Genomic DNA, 19,752 nt, shown 5'->3' with positions numbered 1-19,752 from the left:
AATGAGATCATGGCACTAGATAAGCTCTGAGGTGTTATCATCTATTTTAACATTTTAATAAATAATAGAATCGCATTGAGTCCTCTGTAGCTGTTTTGGGAGTTTTATTTTAGAGTGAAGTTTTGTAACTGATATGCTATTTATTATTTTGAAACAAAATACTGATGGACACATTATATATTTCTTGGAACTACTGAAGGAATCTTTATATTTCAATATCTTAATGGTGTGTGTGGGGGGGATATTGTTCAGTGTCACTTATGTAATATTCCAGCTTGGAATGTGTAACCTGAATATCAGACTATGAGGAAACAGACAAACCCAAAACAAAGAACATTCTTTTTTTTTTTTTTTTTTGGTACCGTACTCATCAAAAATATGCCAATGTCAAAAAAGCAAAGAAAGTTGGTGGAAATATTCCTGATTAAAGGAAACTAAGTTGATAAGACAACAAAATGCAATATCTGATTCCAGACTCAATTCTGTACCACAGGGAAAAATCCTAAAATGGACATAAATTGGAATATTGATGGTGGATACCATGGATTAGGAAAAAAGTATTGTATCAGTGTTAAATTGATTAAAGTTGATAAACTTACTGTGGTTATCTAAAAGAATACCTCTGTGCATAAGAAATAGACATTGATATATTTTAGGGTAGAGGGCCATTGTCTTAGTCTTTTGGGGCTGTTACAACATAATACTACAGGCTGTGTAGTTTATAAACAGCAGAAATATACTGCTCACAGTTCTGGAACCTAGAGGCTAAGATCAGGGTGCCAGCATGGTCTGGTGAGAGCTCTCTTCTGTGTTGAAGACCTTCTCATTGTATTGTATCTCATTATGGCAGAAGGGGCTTAGGGAGTTCTATGGGCCTCTTTTGTAAGTCACTAATCCCATTCATAATTTAAGAACCTCCCGAAGTCCCCTCCTACTAATACCATCATCTTTAAGGGTTAGGATTTCAACATATGAACTGAGAGGGACACAAACATTCAGACCATAGCAGCCATGATGTATGCAGTTTACTCTCAAATGGTTGGGAGAGAAAAAAGGTGGGGGGAGTGATAAAGCAAGGGAGGCCAAATGATAATCTGGGCAAAGATTATATAGGTGTTCAATGTACTATTTTTATTTTTGCAATTCTTCTGTTAAATTTGAAATTATTTTCAAACAAAAAGTGAAAATATACATTGTTAGCTAAAATAGTACTTAGAGTTCTCTGTGCCAGCCCCAGAAGTTCCAGAAAATTCTACTTTAATAATAATGCAGTGCCTTACTGAAGGAATCTTTCTTGAAACAACTGAGTTGATACTATCTGTGTAAAAAAGCAAAAAATTAAGCATTTCATGATAATGTGAATTTGTAATAACAACTCTTAAGACTGCCCCACATTTTCTGTTCAGGCATATATTTGTCTTATAAAAATTAATTGCTAAACAGAAGGGGGGAAAAATCAAATGAACCAGGGAAATTCTAACTGTTGCTAAAGCAAAGAATTCATAACAGGAGTGGTCATCAACGGACATGAAATTTGCCTTGGCTATAGGCGAAAAATCAACTTTGTAAATCGTAAGATACACAGAAGGCAAAGCTGATAGAAAATCTTCCTTTTTCTACTGCCAGAATATTGTTTTACCAAGTTCCTGAAGTGTCCGGTGCAGGCTGAATTATTCTTTTAGGATATGCAATAAAAGGGGTGCCGATTACAGGGGAATTTGGACTAAGCCAATTTTCCAATTCTTTTAAATGCGACGACAGATGATCTTATGATGCTGTGTATGTAAGGTTTGGTTTTTGTTTTTTTACTATTAGTCACTGCTTTGAAAAATAGCCTTTAGTAAGATCTGCCTGTGAAAACTGGTACCCTCATGGTTCTGACTACCTTTCACGCTTTGTCCACCTGACCAGCAATGCAGCCATCTTCCTGAAGGTGGCGCTGTGCGTGAGCACTGTCCCCATGGCGCGGGGATGTGGAAAGGGAGGGGCTTTTCCGTGCTGCCTCCGCGCTAGGGCGCAGCATACACACACAAGGAGGACACGGTCTACTCCAGAACAATCCATACCATGGCGGATGGTACAGATAAAGAATGAGGTCATGAGCAGCTCCTATGCCACTCAAAGGTGTTGGGACTAAAATGGCACAAACTTTTGTTCTTATGTTCTAACCTGAAAATAAGGGTGTCGTTCTCAGAGTCATTATTCCATGACCTTTTATTTGTCATTGTCTCACCTTCTTGTTTTTTCTAATTTTTCTTCCTACCCTCTCTTTTCACTTCCAAATTTGCTTTACAATTGATGTCGGTCTTTTCCCCCCCATAGAAATTATATTATCATTAAATAGAGAAAAAAAGAAACAAAACAAATGAACAACAAAAAAAGAAAAAAAAATTAAAAACACAAGAAAAAGAAAAGAACTTATATTATCAAAAACTCCTTTGTGTACTGGTCTCTAACTGACCTAAAATATTGCCGTAACTGCCAGAGAGTTATGGGAACGGAAGATTTTTGCGCTAGCCAGAAAAAAAGCTGAAGATCCAGAGTAAGATGTGGGCGTTCTGTTAGCTTGAGAGAGAAGCTAGAGGCAGGACACCCTGCTAGAGAAGTGGCCATTGGAAAATAGTTTCTCGTCAATATTGTCTTTTGGAGTTCACCTTACTCAAGGAGAATGTGCAAGAAATGATTGTTGAGGTTGACTTTTTTTTCCATCAATTAGCATGCCTCGTTCCCACAAGAGTCATTTTTTTTCCAATTCATTTTTCAAGGATCATAGACAACAGATTTTCTCTGTCAAAATATAAAAGCACAGTACCAGTTCCATCACAAGTTCTTGGCCATCCTTCCTCTACTTTTTCCATTCTAGTCCAAAAACTAGAATGTGGCCTGGTTATGATGAGTATCTGTGGAGAAAAACCAGCTGGACTTTAAAACACAAAACCTATTCTTAGTCTTGATAAGTCTTGTTACAGCTTGTTGGGTAGTATGCAGATTGACTAACATTCCCGTGGCAACGTGAATTCCCCACATGAGCTCTTTCCCAAAGGAGGCCAGTGTGTTTTCAGGTGAGCCCTGTCCATGTCTAGACCATACAGGTGATGCTTCAGACACCACAGGTGGAACAAAAGTGGAAGGAAATAATACGAGTTCCTTTAAAAACTTGTAAACAAACTTTTAGAGAACATAATAACCAAGTGGGGTTCATAAAATAAGAGAAATGGTTGAGAGGTGATTTCTGTACAATCTTCCCTCTACAAAGGAGTAAGCAGTGAGTGACAGTGAACAGACAGGTCTTCTAAGGGAAAGGCAGTACGGAACAGACAAAAGCTGTAGGAAGAATTATGTTCAGATTAGAGTAGGACAAACTGCATCCCAGGTAAGACAAGAAACATTGCCAAGGAGGTTTTATGGCCTCTTTTTTCTTATTTGTAAGAAAGAGTAGACTTTCTTTTGTGAACGAAGTGCATTTATTCTTGTTTAGAAGCAGAAAGGTAAACCAGCTAGCCCCTCACGTTTCCGATGATTATTCATCCCTTTCATTCAGAGAATCTCAAAGCTGCCAGGAACCTTGGAGATCATCCACTTCGTAAATGAGGACGCCAGTTTAAACGACTGTCCAAAGTCACGCAGAGTTGACACAGCAACCCAGTCTTTGGGCCATAGTTATTTTCCCACCCCACAAAACCACCTCCTTAGTTTATCTATTTCCACCATATACATGGAAAGTTCACCCCCCCACACACCTGCTTTCCCAATCCCACTCCCCACGTGTGTTTTGAGCAGCATTCCCGCCGAACGTCATGACTTCTCCATATGGTTGGGTCCACAGAGGACAGACACTAGGAGCCCCATCTGAGTGGTTAGCCCAGTTAAAACTCTAAGAAATGAAGGGCTTCGCTGAGGTCACAGCTAGCCTGTCCCAAGGCTCCAGCACCACGTGATTTACTTTTAGGGGACAGCACTGCATCTCACTTTTGACAGAATGTCTTCCTTTTTGCCTTTGTAGGTTTCACAGCAGCAGCCTCCCTCGTGTCTTTGGCTTGGGCCTTGGCCTCCTACCAGAAGGCCCTCCGGGACTCTCGAGACGACAAGAAGCCCATCAGCTACATGGCCGTTGTCATCCAGTTCTGCTGGCACTTCTTTACCATTGCCGCCAGAGTCATCACCTTTGCCCTCTTTGCCTCGGTTTTCCAGCTGTACTTTGGGATCTTCATCGTCCTCCACTGGTGCATCATGACCTTCTGGATCGTCCACTGTGAGACAGAATTCTGCATCACCAAATGGGAAGAGATTGTGTTCGACATGGTGGTGGGGATCATCTACATCTTCAGCTGGTTCAACGTCAAGGAAGGCAGGACACGCTGCAGGCTCTTCATTTACTATTTTGTGATCCTGTTGGAAAATACAGCCTTGAGTGCCCTCTGGTACCTCTACAAGGCTCCCCAGATTGCAGATGCGTTTGCCATCCCAGCGCTGTGTGTGGTGTTCAGCAGCTTTTTAACTGGCGTCGTTTTTATGCTGATGTATTATGCCTTCTTTCACCCCAACGGACCCCGATTCGGGCAGTCACCAAGTTGTGCTTGTGAGGACCCAGTCGCTGCCTTCACTCTGCCTCCAGAAGTGGCCACAAGCACGCTCCGGTCCATCTCCAACAACCGCAGTGTTGCCAGCGACCGCGACCAGAAATTTGCTGAGCGCGATGGGTGCGTACCTGTCTTTCAGGTGAGGCCCACTGCCCCATCCACCCCATCCTCTCGCCCACCACGGATTGAAGAATCTGTCATTAAAATTGACCTGTTCAGGAATAGGTACCCAGCGTGGGAGAGACATGTTTTGGACCGAAGCCTGCGAAAGGCCATTTTAGCCTTTGAATGTTCCCCGTCTCCTCCAAGGCTGCAGTACAAAGATGATGCCCTTATTCAGGAGCGGTTGGAGTATGAAACCACTTTATAAAATAGAAGGCCTCGGAGGAGCCACAACCTCCAGGTGAAGGGGTGAGAGCAGGGCCGTGGCAATAATGAAACTCTGTCCTAGAGCAGGGTAACGGGCTGTAACGCGCTTCGTCTGACCCTCCATCAGCTGACTGCCTGCTGCTGGTCTCCTTTCAGAACAACGGCTGAAGGGAATGAACCGAACCATGCCAGCTCAGGAGGACTCCTTGTTGCTACCAGCCCCTCCTGCCCACTTTCAGCGTGTCCACCAGAGGGTCCTATGAGCACGAAAAAGGTTGCCTCCAATCAATAGGGTGTTTTGATGGAGTTAACGGATCTTTGCATAAAAATATATTCAGTCACACGCACACACATGCTTACACACATGGCAGCAGTCCTCTGTCAAAATAGCTTAGGTGATTTTTTTTTCTCGATGCAAAGCTCTGATTCTGAATATAAAAACAGAGAGAGAGAGAGAATATATCCCTCAAGACTCCAGAAAAAAAATAATACTGACTTAGAAAAGAATTTCATAGACCATTCTCATTTGGAAACCACTACCATGCGTGCAAATCCTATCCCATGGACAGCAAACTCAACTGTTGTTTACATGTGTATTCGAATGGATGGAATGGTTCATTTTCAACACATTTCAGGATTTGTTTTTTTATTTTAAATTTTCAGTTGAGAACATCCTTTCCGACAGAAATCCTATGCAGCACATGTATGGCTTTCGACAAGACCAAGGAGCTCGATGATTTCATGATGTAAATTAAATGATAATCATGATTCAGTATTCAGTTGCAAAAATTTAATAAGTACATGAAGAGGAAGCGGGGAAACAAGGCAAAAACGAGCATCTGATTTCCCCGCCTGCCGCAGCTCACACCGGTAGGGAGGTGCAGAGCGGCAGGAGAGGAGCGTACTGAACTGGATGTTTCGAGATGCAGAAAAGCGTGGCTCTGTGTGAGGACTCCAGAGTACGCCACGCCACGCCTTCGTAGTGCCAAACACCGTCCAACCACAGGACTGACGTGGAAGTCCCAAACACCCGAAAACCAGTGGCGCGAGCCCCCCAAACGTGGACGTGAGAGCGCACCATGAAGCTCCCCACTGTGTACAGACTCCCTCCCCCCCAATCCAAGGTCAAAGTGATGTGTCTTTTAGAGGCTTTGGGACACTTTTTAGTAAGTATGAGCAGACAATGCAGTGAATATGCTATGAGAAAACCCTTCCAAACTGATTGAGAGCTTATCACTAGATCCAGCTAAGATTTGTATTTGAATCATTTGTAAAGTCACACTCTTACGACAAACTTCTGGGTTTTAAATACCTCCGTACAGCAAGTAAACGTTCCCTGCTTTCTGTTCCCAGTGTCCTCGGTCATGGTGCTTTTTGTTGCATTAAAAGTGCCGGTCAAACTTTGATAGTATTTTTTTATAGTTGGTGCAGAGTGGAATAACTCATGGATTATTTCAATATTTTTGTAATAAAAAATATAGGGTATACATATAGGCATCATCACTTTTTTTATAGACCTGAAATCGTTTAAAATACTTTAAGCATCATAATTACTTGGGATGTCAGAAACTGGTCCACAAATTCCGTCAGCCTGCTTCAGCAGATTGAGAACGCTTGTCTCTTGCAAGATCACCCAACTTTGCATGTTGGTGCCCCCAGGAACCTGGCCAGGGGTGCTCTCAGAGTATCAGGTGACAGAGAATCAGCTTAACTAGAAAGGGCTTGTCAAGCAAGACTGGCCAATGTTTCCCAGGATGTGAAAGCTGTAAATGATTACTTTCATCCATCCATTATCACAAGCCTTACCACAGTGGAAGATGTCTTAAACTTCCTTCCCTGGTTTTATATTAACCCAACTTATATATTAAATATTAGTCAAGTCACTAAAAAAAAAAAAAAAACGAGAGAGAGAGAAGAGAAAAAGTCTGTTTAGCTTACTTATTTGGTTATTTGGACTGTACAATCCACTTAAAATAGTCCAGTTCAATAGCCACCACCTGTAGTGGATGTGTCATGCACCACATCCACAGGAAATGGCAGAGGGCTCAACCTATGACTTCCTTTGGTACAAAGCCCCAGAGCAGTATTTTAAAAATAGATGATTTTTTATCAGTAGACATACTTTCCTAGTACTCCATGATTTGATCCTCCAAGCAAGATTTCCACTAAAAAATAATAACCTTTTGTTCGGATGTGAAAAGATTACCTAGTCGCCAGTAAAGGCCCAGGAAGACGCTCTTCTTGTCAGCAATTGGTGAAAACAATGCCACCCCCACTGTAGAAGGAAAAAAAATGATTATATTGGCAAAAATTCTTCACTTTTGTGCAGTTATTAGCTTCCTTATTTCCAAGAAAACTTTTAATTGATGATCTTTGGAAATTGAATGGCTCAGTTGAACTATACCTTTGATTCCATGAGTAAATACCAGATTACAGGTAGAGTGGTCAATCAACACAAACTCAGCAGGCCCCACCACGCCTCAATCATGTAAGTCCTGAGTTATTTCTCAATTTGATCCCTCATTTAACATGTGAAGAGTCAAAATGAGTGCCGTGTGAATAAACAGTAATGTACTATGCTTTGTCTTGGAGGTAAGAATACAGTTAGGAGGGTGTCAGATGTTTGCATTTCTCAGTGATTTCCCAAATACTGTAAATACTCTGTTATCCAACACACTTGGAAGACGACTGTGATGTTTCAGTTAGTCAAAAATTCTTGCTAAGGAAATGACAGCTCCACCATAAATTCTTCTAAACTTTCTCAAGATTACAAGAACCAAAAAAATTTACTTCTGAGGAAAATCATGACCTAATCTTCTTTCCATGACTCAGAAAAACACTGCACTGCCCTCAGATGGTGTGGTGATGAGAACCATTATTAGTTTCCAGATACACAGATAACAGAGAGTTTAAAGTATTAGGATTTAGAAAGACACTGTCAATGTACAAAGGAACAAAGTTTGATTTTTGTCTTTGTATTTTAGTTCTTCCTGAGATTTCATTTTCAATCTGTCATGAAACCCTCCACAGACAGTAACCGGAGAATCCAAAAAGAACACACTATGGTTAGCATACAGATTGGAAATGCTGGATTCTTCCTCTGTGAGACCCAACTTCCTGTGTCTGAGTCTACTTGGATTCTCTGCGGGGAGAGGGGGTCCTGGTCTTAGCACTCACTTTTTTGCATAGGACCATAAAATTTTCTAAGAGAAAATGTTAAGCATTTTTTTCACTTTCAAATTAGCATTTTAAAATGAAACTGTATTAAAGATTAAAGAACATACATATCTTAACCATACTGAGATTTTTAAGTATTTGTGTGGAGGAAAAAAAAATTTTCCATGTTAAGTCAAAGTTTGGTTCCCCCATAATGACTATGTCCTTTAAATTCTCTTGGCCATTAACACTGACCTACTTAACTATGTGCTATCTCGTTCATAACAACTGACTTTGCAGACACTCAGTTACTATCCACTTATGATAATGCTGTGAACCCAACAAACGAAATAAATTCTCTTACTTACTTGGCAAGAACATGCAATTCGAGTATTACCACAATATAAAATACAAAGATAACCCGAAAACAAAAGTATAATGACATATGTATGCTAAATTCCCAAATGCCCAGTTTATTTTGCTTTAGGAGTAAATGAAGTGATAGCACTGACCAATTAAAAGTGAATGGGAATCACTGAAATCTCAATGATTGTATTTTAAGGTATTGTAACATGTATATATGTTATATATGTATATATATAACACACATGTATGTTTTACATACACACACACACACAACTAAAGGAACAAGATGGAAAAGATGAAGTATATACTGCCCTTTCATGCATATCACCTGGTGTGTTACCGACACATGAACTTTTCGTGGAAAAGCGTTTTCCTCTTCTTTTGCAGCCCAAGTTTACGGTCCCTGTCTATAAGACATCCACATTCTTGTAATGTAGGAAATGCCTAAATGCAACTTAGCACTTAGAGCTTAAATAAGTTGTATCACTCCAAAAAGATTTCGTCTTTTAAGCAGCTGAATAGTGTTTTGAATCATTTCAAAGTTTCTTTCTCCCAGCAGGTTGAATTGAGCAAAGAAAAACTCTCGTATCCTTACCAGGATTGTGTAAGGCTACACGTTTGCCTTTAAATGTACCAAATGCCATTGAGTGGAACAAGTTCTCCCACAATGTTTAGACAAGGATCCACTTTTTTTCTAATGAACCATTTTCTAGACTAAATATATGCTCCCCTGCATTTGCATACATCTTTGCCATTAGCCATTACTGTTTCTATATAAAGCTTGGATGAGATGCCTGCATTTTTATGTTTCTAAGGAGAATTCCTTAAAGCCTTTTTAAAAATAGCTCAGACTGTCTTTCAGAAATATAGCTCAGAGGATGCTTGAAGTGCATGGTGAAAACATAGCCGATCTGAGGTGGTTGTTTCTATAAATTCAGTGATGGATGCAGATCAACTCATGTTCATTTATCTTCAAAAGTCCAGTGTCACTTTTGAAAACAATCAAAATGATTGCTTCTGCCAGCTTGTAACTCATAACACCCTTCTTCCTCTTCTGAAGCTGGGGCATTTCAACATGGCTGAGGAAGGGCCATTTCCCTCTACCGCCCACTCACCCCCGCCGCACCCTACCTCCATTTCCAAGTCTCTGGCCCTGACCTGTCTCAAGCTGTGAAGTGATCTCAGCAGTTGGGTTGCATCTCCCCTGCTCACTCAGGCAGGCTGCACTGTCCACTGCAGTATGCAGTCCAGTTGCTATCCTAGAAATGGGCACACAGAAAGACTCAATCTGTGCCTGCAATCAATAGTTTCAACAGTAGGATTACTCATTCAACAGTAAAACTCGGCGGAATGTGGGTGGAATTGTATAAAAACACAATGAGCCATTTAATTTTGTTAATTGTAGCAATTAGGCTAGCTCGAACACAGCCTGCGCTCACAGCAGAAAGCCAAGTAGAAGAAATGGCAAACAGCCATTTGCCCACAGAAATGAGGGGTTCAGAAACTCTCCCTTGAGTGTTTAAGGCATAATGTTGTTTGATCATCCATCTGAAGCTCTTTCTCTAGATTCCATAAGAAAAGAAATCAGACTCTTGTTATATTGCATGCAGTGATCTAATTCCGAAATGTAAAACTCCAGTCAACCTTTTTTGGGGCTATGTTCTGTTCAATAAGGTATGGTTTCATGTCCCTGAAATGCCTAGTTGTTTTGCTAAAATATTTTACTCATAAATAGTATGCTGACGTAATACATCAGAAATACTGGCAAACTCAAATTTTTGCTTTGGTTATTTCTTTACCCTTAGATTTTCTTGTAGTTCTGTTCCCCATATTGATGGTGACTTACCATGACTAGGAATATATGTGCCCAGTGCTGGGCTACAGAGCTTTACCTGTGTGATCTCATTGAATCCTCACAACCATCTATGAGTTAAGTACCATTTACAGATGACAAAACCTAATCTCAGAGATACTAAACAAATTGCCAGAGTTTCCACACCTAGGAAACAGTGGCACTGAGAATTGAACACAACCTGTAACAACTTTTAACAACTGCAAATTTTTCTAGAAGACCAAGGAATATTTTCCCACCGACAACTATTTCTGATTTGGCAAGCTTTCAGGAGAAACAAAATCCTGGTCTGATAATGAAATTTTCCAAAGCAAGTTTCCTTAAAGTCAAAGATGTCTTCCAAGATGAAAAGTTAAAAATAAAAGTCAATGATGAGAAATGTAAATTGCTATCACCTGTAACTGAATTTTACTTCCATTCCCTAATTCATAGTCGGTAGCTATGTGCTATTCTTCCATTCTGGACAATGGTCTCCTCCATGACCCTACTCTACACTAAAGTAAGAGATAAATATAAAATAACTAGATGGTTCTCCTCTTGTATTCTGTGCATGTGCTATACTGTCATCCAGTTAGGCACACTGAAAAATAACTAAATTCCAGTACTTACTTTGACTCTCTGATGGAGAAAGAGACAGAGGAAGGAAGGGAGAGAGGACGGAGAAAAGATAGATCAACAAACATTTAAAGTGACATTATTCTATCCCATTGCCATGATTTTTCTCTAAATTTTATGTCTTGCAGTTCACAAAATTTAATATTTAAGAGGATTACTATACCATTAGCTTGACCCATCATATAAACTGAGGAATCTTACCTTAGATTGAAAGGTTAGATGTAAAGAATAAAGCAAACGTTTACCAACTATTTGTTGAATTGATTATAAAATGATTGATATGTCCTTTCCCTCCTCACTTTTGGTGTGACAAGTCTGAGTTCTACAGGATTATAGTCAAAACCTGTTCAATGACTTTGTATAGTAAGTTGTGTGTGATGTTGCTGGAATCGATTCTAAACAAATAGCCAGTAATAAACCCCACATTTTCTCAACCTTGGTATTTATTTTAGAAAAATATGCAGTGATCAATCTGACTTTAGTGTATGAAAAATACAAGCAATCTTCTCTCTTACTGCTTTGATAAGATTCAAGCAGATCTTGATGAAGATATGTTAAATTAGAAGACACTAATTTTTATAGAAAGTAGCATCTGAAAGAGATCTAAGTGTTACTTCAGCACATTCCTTTTATAGATGAGACAACCAAGATCCAAAGAGATCAGGTAATTTTTGCAATCAGGATTCCTTCAGTCATCTGTTCAGTCAGCATCATCCACAGGATGAGCATTGCCAGGCAATACACAGCCAAGTGCAGAAGGAGTCTTGCGGCTTACATTTTGGTTATCAGTAGTGGAATAGTGGAATAGGAGTCTTCGGACTTCAACTCTTTTTTGCTCTGCTACACAGCTCCTATTTTTAATATCTACATTTAATTCCATACTAGAGCAAAAAAAGAAACATAGCTTTCCCAATACTGTATTATGGAAGCCTCATAATAGACAAATGCCACACTCAATGACAAACATAAGATAGTGATGTCCATATAAAGATAAGTCAATAATGGTTGACTGTCTATAACGAGAAAAGTAATTTTATGATTTGTTTTTATGCCTCTTCAACACGAGACATTTTTAAATCGAGGTCCCAAAGCAACAAAGAGAAACTGAAATACTTTTTAGGCACATAGCACTTGACTCAAAACAATCATATCTGAATAACTTTTGGAGATATTCCTGAGAACCCCTTTTAAGAAGAGACATGAAACGAGGATGCCTCTAAAATGTCTGAAGACTTTTCTAATAGGCTACTTCTCTGATCTTCAGGAAATATCCTTCATTAGCACATCCCCTAGATCTCCAGCATAGTAGTTATTTAGGAATAACACATTTCCAGACCTAACCCTCAGTTACTACAACCTGAGAGGTTGGTCTAAAGCCATACTTCCCATGCCCAGAAGAGCAACACTGTGCTGTATTACATTCAGGAATCCAGACAGCCAGACTCACCTCACTCACTATGCCGGCATAATACACAAACCTAGTCTCTCCCTGCAATGTGGGCACGTGGTTGGCTCCCCACAGATGTAAGGAGTATATTACTTAAAGGTAACTATTAACTTGCATAACTAATTTGCTCCAAGTGAAATAATTCTGACCAGGGAATGCATAAACCCAAAGGTTCTCTAAGGAGTAAAAAGAAAGAGAAAAAAAAAAAACAGATTAATTTGTATAAGCACATAATAATTCAAGGAATTCCTTGGTGAGTCCCATTAAGCATCACTATAATAGTTGACCTAATAACGGTGGGAAGTGTGAGGCATGGTTTCTAGGCTCAAGCCCCTATAAGTAGTTCATTACTGTGATTACTGCTGTTTTAGCCATTGCACCAGCCAAGAAGAGTACAGTTGCTGATTTGATGTTTGCAGAGCAAAGATCATGATAATAAAACAGATCAACATCAAAACTAATTAATCAACTTGATAAGCAAATATTACCAGCCCAGTACCAACACAAAATGTTCTCTTGTGTTCTTATTAAAGCCTGTCACCTAACTCTGTTATTAGAATTTCAGAAAATGTAAGGTTTCATGTTTTTATTATACTTCCATCTATCAAATTAAGCTGGTGGCCCTCTCCTCTCTCTATTGCTTGATTTGCATTAAAATGGAACTAATCAAATTCTTATTTCATTTAAGTGCTACAAATATTAACAAATGGAGATGTTACGTTTGAGCTAATTTAATTTAACTGTTCTAGTGGCATTCTGGTATGGAGTTGTATCAAATCAACACTCTTAATTATTTCAAATTAATTCATTTATCAGTAAGTTCTACAACACCCCTAAGCACGCTGAAAATATAGCTTAGGTTTCTATCCTTGTACGAAATTCCTATTTTGATTACAAACCAGTAGACCGTGTTTTAATCAACGTCAGCATTTCAATCCATTGTGATTCTGGAAAATGAGTGTGTGGGGTACTGCTATGTTAACTTAGCAATTAACCTTTGGCCAGGTCTTTCTATAGGCCCCACTGTGAGTTCTTATTCATTCAAATTGGGAGTAATAGCACATCATCCTGTAACCAAAGGAGATCTAGTCAAAGAATTGTCATTTTATATCCTTCTTTCAAAGAACTAAAATATTCAACTTTCCTTATTAACCTTTCTAATGTATTGTACATAGAAAAGAAAATGGATCACTGAAATATGTTCTGAAATCCTGGGGTGAAACCTTTCTCTTGATCTGAATCTGAGGCTTGGTGCCCTATGAAGAGGAATAAATCTCTCTCGTGCCATGAGGAAAGGGAAAGGGGACGAGCCAATCACTCAGAAATGTGAGCCTCGACTGTCACAAAGATGTATATTGCTGATGGTATCGATTCCCTTCTTTTTTTACAGAAACATCTTGGAACTTGTCAAGCTTTACTGAAGGTGATTTGCATTAATTAATGCAACAGACCCTTTAATCTTGCAAATTCTTGACTTGTAATATTGTAGCCAAGCTACCACGAGGGAAAATTAATCAGTTAGTGGGAAGGAGCACTCGTTCAGTCCGCGCCGAGCTGTGCCCAGGCCTGAAGAGAAAGACCTCTATGAAGTAGAGCACTAATGAATTCATGCTACCTGCTTCCTCATCATTCATGCTATGAATATTCATCCGCTTCATTTGTTTTTGCCAGTAAGCGCTGCTTTGAAAAAAAAAAAAAGAGAAATGTTGATGGATTCTTGGGGCTTGCAGAGCTCAGAGAATAGGTACTGGGTCATGGTGACTCCTGTTAAATGGATACAAATCTACTTGTGTTTGGAAATGAAAAAAAAAATGTCATTGTCATCTCTTTAATGATCAATCTGAGTACCATGGCTGCCCTCACTTGGTTTCTTGAGAGGACTGTTGTCAGCATTGTAATAACGAATTTATGAAAATTGAATCTGTAATTCCATTTCAGAGGTAAAATCTGCATAGATGTAACCATTCAATAATTTCATTCCTGCCTTCTTGGGTGGTGACATTGTCGGTTTCAAACCGAGGTACATGAGTTTATGGTATTGGCCCTCCTGTTGTTTCTGAGATCCGACAAGATGTCAGGTACAAGCTATGAGATCAAGTAGAGATTCTTATTGCCTAAATGCTCACTTAAAAGTAAACAAGTAGTCTCATAATTTAAAAAACTCATGGTTCTTTCCCACTTGCTTCTCTGTTTCCCAAGAAAGGTTTGAGCTGCAAGATAAGAATGAATATACTTCAGATTGTAGTCTCATAGTTGGCAAGTGTCAGACATCCATATGTTCTTATAAAGTTTCTGTCTAAACTTTTAGTAGAACGGTGTCAGGAGTGAACCCTAGATGAATGAGTGAAAGTCATCAGGTTTATCCAATAAGCAACCTAGCAGAAAAATTTTAGAAAAGAAGCAGGGATCCTTTTTCTTGGGTTTTAAAGATGTTTCTCCTTGCTAAGTGACCATCTTAGTGATTTGAGAGTTCCTGAGTGGTAGGTCCAGTTACAGGCATCAGTATCGTGCTGCATACCCTATTCTGTCAAAGTCATTTTTCAGAACTAACTCTTGGCACAAGCACTGAAATTTAATGGCAAAAACTGGCCTACTACCATGTGACTTATTTTCAATTGCAAGGCAATGAAAACTAATAAGCTGAAGAAAATTTTAATTTCCTGAACTCCAAAGCCAAAATGGGCACAAAGAGACTCTGTAACATACAATTAGTTGGTCGACTGTGGGGACCCAGGAACAATAAACAATCCTCTTAAGCAAGGCTCATGAGTGAGAGTGGCTATAAGCTGTGTTGGGACAGAAAGGTGATTGAAGAGGATGCCTACCAATTGCTCATCAAGAATATTTGCCTTTTTATAAAGCAGAGGTTCAAAGTAGCCCCTGTCATTCCCTAACTATGAGGATAGATACATCCATATATGAAGGGCCAAAGGCAGAAGACAGAGAAAATGTCAGGGGCTGCATGTCTGAGACTAACTCTGTCTTTAAGGGAACAGCTCTCCTTGGTCATTGGCCCCTATGCTGCTAGCTAGCTCTGCATGCCAAGAGCTTCTGATGGATTACAAGATGAGATATTTAAAGGTATTGTAAGTATTCCTACTTGTATAACATGAACCACTGAATTGTCCCTCATTTTAACAGCAACGAGATTCAGGGTTACTATAGCCTTACTCCTCATCCCATTGTAAATAGATCATGACATCACGAGAGCCTCTGTGTTCAAATTCACTAAACCAGGTTTACACATCCTAGATCTGTGTATCTATCCCCAAATTGGAAAAATAATTTTTTGAGAATGATCTTCAGAATAATGGAAATGAAAAAAAAGTGGACAGTTGAGCAATTTTTCACCATCCATAAAACCACTAGAGTGCTGATAGCCCTAAAGCTCCAATTTTTTTTTTCTCATGACTATGTTTTTTTTTCACTTAGGAGCTTTCAACATTTGAATTTTCCAGATGATTGCTGAACCATCTTCACTAAACTGAAGTAGACACTATGGCATTGTTAAAAAAGAAAGACTGGGGCGCCTGGGTGGCTCAGTCATTAAGCGTCTGCCTTTGGCTCAGGTCATGATCACAGGGTCCTGGGATCGAGCCCCGCATTGGGCTCCCTGCTCGGTGGGGGGCCTGCTTCTCCCTCTCCCACTCCCCCTGCTTGTGTTCCCTCTCTCGCTGTGTCTCTCTCTGTCAAATAAATAAATAAAATCTTAAAAAAAAAAAAAAGAAAGAAAGAAAGACTGTCCACATGAATGCAAATATCCCAATGAAAAGTGAAGAAGTAGGTCACTCAAGCAGTAAATTTGGTCTTTGTGATGTCAAACATTTGAATACTTGGGAAAATCCAGGTGTTTGAATGATACGGTTTTTCATCTGGTGTTCTGGTGTTGTCTAGATAGACAGAAAATGCTCAGGTGTTGTAGGTAATGAGATTTAACTTTTTCATGCAGGAATCTATTGCTGGTGATATTCTGCTGCTAAAAATCTCTTTGCTGTGCAAAGAGGAATAAATAATGCAGAGCAAATGCTATTTGATTTTTATTTACTTTTGGCGAACACATGAATGGAAGAGGCTTGGGAGATTGTCCCGGGGTTATTCAGATGTGATTGTGGCACAGACCTCCTTCGGAATGACCGTTCTGGAGGCCTGCCACTCGGCTCCTTCCTGCCAAGGAAACTTTTATTCAGCTCCTTTCCATCCTTTCTAATTCTATAATTGTCCCCCTGCTCTTCGCATAATCTTCATTGTTCCCAAAGTCTACTTGACAGAATTGTTTAAGAGAAACCCAAGTTTAACTTTTTATTCTTCAAATAGGGAGTTTTTTCATTTTAAGGATTACATCTTTTAAGCAGAAAAATAATGTAAACAAATCAATGCAGTTATTTTATGGTGCATGTTGTGGTGTCACATAAGTAAAGGCTATTTTTCCCAAATTAAACAAAATACTTTTTTTTTTTTTTGGTTTGGTTTGTTGATGTCATTCTGTTGCCAAGGACTCACTGGTTATACATATTGGAATCTTAGTGTTTCCTTTGTAATCACAGAAAAGAGAAAAAGAAAAAATCTCATCAAAGGGAAGTTCACTTTCCAGAAGGAAGTTTGAGATAGTCACGCAACTCTTGTATCTGTGATTATCTGTGAACATTTTCTTCCCTGATTGGGCTCTGGATTGGTGAGTGTGTGTATTTCCTCAAATCATGTGCTTACCTCACTTACTGTTCTGAAGCTGGACAGAAACACAGGCAAGCTATTCAGACCGATTTTCTTTTCCGTGAGCTTATGTTGTGGAACTTGCTCTGAGGCATGAACTATACTAGGCAGGCACACAGAAGGTAGGCAGCTATGTGAAGTCATGAGAGGATTTCCAGAGAAAATCTAGATATTTGTTTTGTACATTCCTAGGTAGTGTTTTGATTGTGTCAAATTCTACATTTCAGTGCCAACTTAGAATGACTTCATGGGGTAAACAGTCCCTGTCCTTGTTGGCTCCCTCCTCCCATTAGTTGCAGAGGTTTCCCCGAAACCAAAACACATGCTCCACCTTGTTTAGCAAGGGCTTCCAGCCACCAGGTGTCATTGCTCTGTTCTAATTGTGTTTTGTCAATGCTCCTTTGGATGGTTTGCTAGTCCCACCCCTGGGGAAGCCTTCCGGGTCAAAAGAGCTGCTACTTCCTGTCACAAACGTTCATACCAACCTGATTTGGCTCCGCTTTCATTTTCCCTTGAGATTTTTACTTCACTCAATCCTTTTCCAAATCTTTGTACCTTCATGTTATCGACAGGATATTTAGTTCAATGTTTCAGTCAGCTGGCAACGAAGAGGCAACAATCAATTGGCAACTGCAAAAAACATTAAGCATTTTGTTTCAGTTATCTTTTATCATGTAATAATTGAATGGAATTTATGGTTTATTGAAAACGAAAAATCCCCCTGTTGAATATAATGACCATTTTAAATACACTGAAATATATTCTCTGAAAGAGTATCCTTTTACACTATGAAGTCTATTCCTTTCTGGAGACAAGAACATGGAGGGGCCCTGGTCCCATGGTGGAAACACAGGGGCCTGGAAGCTGAGCCCCTTGAGTCCTTATTCCTGGTTGGTCACTTCAGCCTCAGAAACTCATCTTCAGCCTCTTTTGTCCCATATGTAAAAGAGAGATAATCTTTATCTACCTACCTCATAGTGGTGTTGTGAAAATGAATTAAGTTTATAAAGTGCTTTGACGCTTGATAACTAGCGTTAGCACAAAGGAGCCCTGTGCGCAGCCCTGAATAGGCTGCAGCGGGGGAAGTGGAGACAACCTAACAACACGACAGCAATAAGTCACCAAGCAGAGAGTATGATTATTCGTGATCACTTCACAGAAGTGAAACTTTTCTTCAAAGGTCTATGTAGAACTTTTTTTTTTTAATTATCAGCTTTTTAATGAGAAAAATTAACTCCTTTCATACAAACACTGAGAAGCTTCATATAGAATGACAATTTTCCTTAGCCAAACTGAATTTTACTAAATATTTATTAAATATATCCAGAAGACTGGGCTCCTTCTGATACCTAAAGAGTTCACATGCGTGATCCCAAACTGCATTTTCCAGAATGCCTGCACGATACCTGAGTTCAGGACTAATGATTGCTAAGGGGTGTTCTGGAATCCGCTACCAGGAGGGAACATTTTTAATAGATATTACTGAGATTAGATTTTGTTGTTTACGGTGAGATTCTTTTTCATCCCTAAGATGATGCATCTCTCCCTTTGCAACCCAATAAAAGAATGTAAAGCCTTATTTCTTCCTGGAACTTCTGAGTCAGTTTATTTTCAGATTATAAATAAATTTTAAATTTTTCAGAGAAGTGTTTACACAAGGGCTTCTATATAGTGATATACAAGTAAACTTACACGTGCATAGATCTGAGTGTATGTGCATGTCCTGAGTATAGGATAAAGGAGATGGTGGGAAAACAACCACAGGGAATATCCCATACAACTTCCCCCAAAAGTAAATGCTTTTTCTTACTTAAATATTTAGTCCAGATAAGAACTAGTGCTAAATAACATGATTGGGGGTTATAAATATCATTTTTGAGTCACAGAGGCAATATTGTAAAGTAGGAATAAATACAACCATGGAACTATACTAACAATTCAGGTAATGTTTTAAAGATGTGACTTCATGGGAAAAAATTATGTACATAAATATTGTCATTGTTCCCTTAGTTAATAATTATATTCCTTTGCAAAAAAAAATGCATGCTCTTAAAAATATGAAATAAGGTTTCAGAAAGTTTTTCTTGTTAAGTGAGTTTAAAATCATGTTGTGCCTGGAGCTAACATAATGTACACATTCAATATAATCTCTTCCGGATTCTAAAATCTAGTTGCCAGTGGTATAGCTTAAAATTTCAGATTGGTGAAACATTTCTAATGCATGGTATTAAACTTTCTGAAGCATGAATTTAACCTAGGCAATTATCTGATCCATTAAAAAAAGTTTATGTTGCCACGCCAGACTTAAGATAAATACCATTTTTCATACTCAAAATATGAGAATAGTGAGCCAAAATAATTTGGATTTCTCTGACCTTTTTTCCCAGTCCCAAGCATCCATATATTTCAAACCAAAAGTGCAGCAGAATATCCTTGTTTCTGAGGGAAATATCCATGTCTTTCCTTTACTTTTGTGCAAGAAAACTGAAGTTAACTGCACTAGATTCAGGGGTGTGCAAATAAGAAAAGGTGTGGCAGCCTTTTAGGGGGGTTGGCCAGGGACAGTGGGGAGAACTCATCATTGGGAGGCTTTACAACAAAGGTACAAAACAGAATCTAAAAGTAGTAGAGCTGGACAATTCTTTGAAATGATAGAA

General features: G+C 39.1%; 1 protein-coding gene across 1 annotated transcript in view; it reads left to right on the top strand.

The window, feature by feature from the left end:
- The window catches only part of XKR4 (XK related 4), a 417,559-nt gene extending 409,862 nt beyond the window's left edge, over window positions 1-7,697 (top strand). The window contains exon 3 of the mRNA XM_054512616.2: window positions 4,004-7,697. Coding sequence (XP_054368591.1) covers window positions 4,004-4,950 — 947 coding nt within the window. The 3' untranslated portion in view covers window positions 4,951-7,697. The remainder of the gene's footprint in view (window positions 1-4,003) is intronic.
- Window positions 7,698-19,752: the final 12,055 nt, after the last annotated feature.

The sequence above is a fragment of the Mirounga angustirostris genome, unplaced genomic scaffold, assembly GCF_029215605.1.
Source record: "Mirounga angustirostris isolate CCGP_5_RB_7025 unplaced genomic scaffold, mMirAng1.0.hap1 SCAF_4, whole genome shotgun sequence".
Classification (NCBI taxonomy): Eukaryota; Metazoa; Chordata; class Mammalia; order Carnivora; family Phocidae; genus Mirounga; species Mirounga angustirostris.
This window is presented reverse-complemented; position numbering and strand designations above follow the sequence as displayed.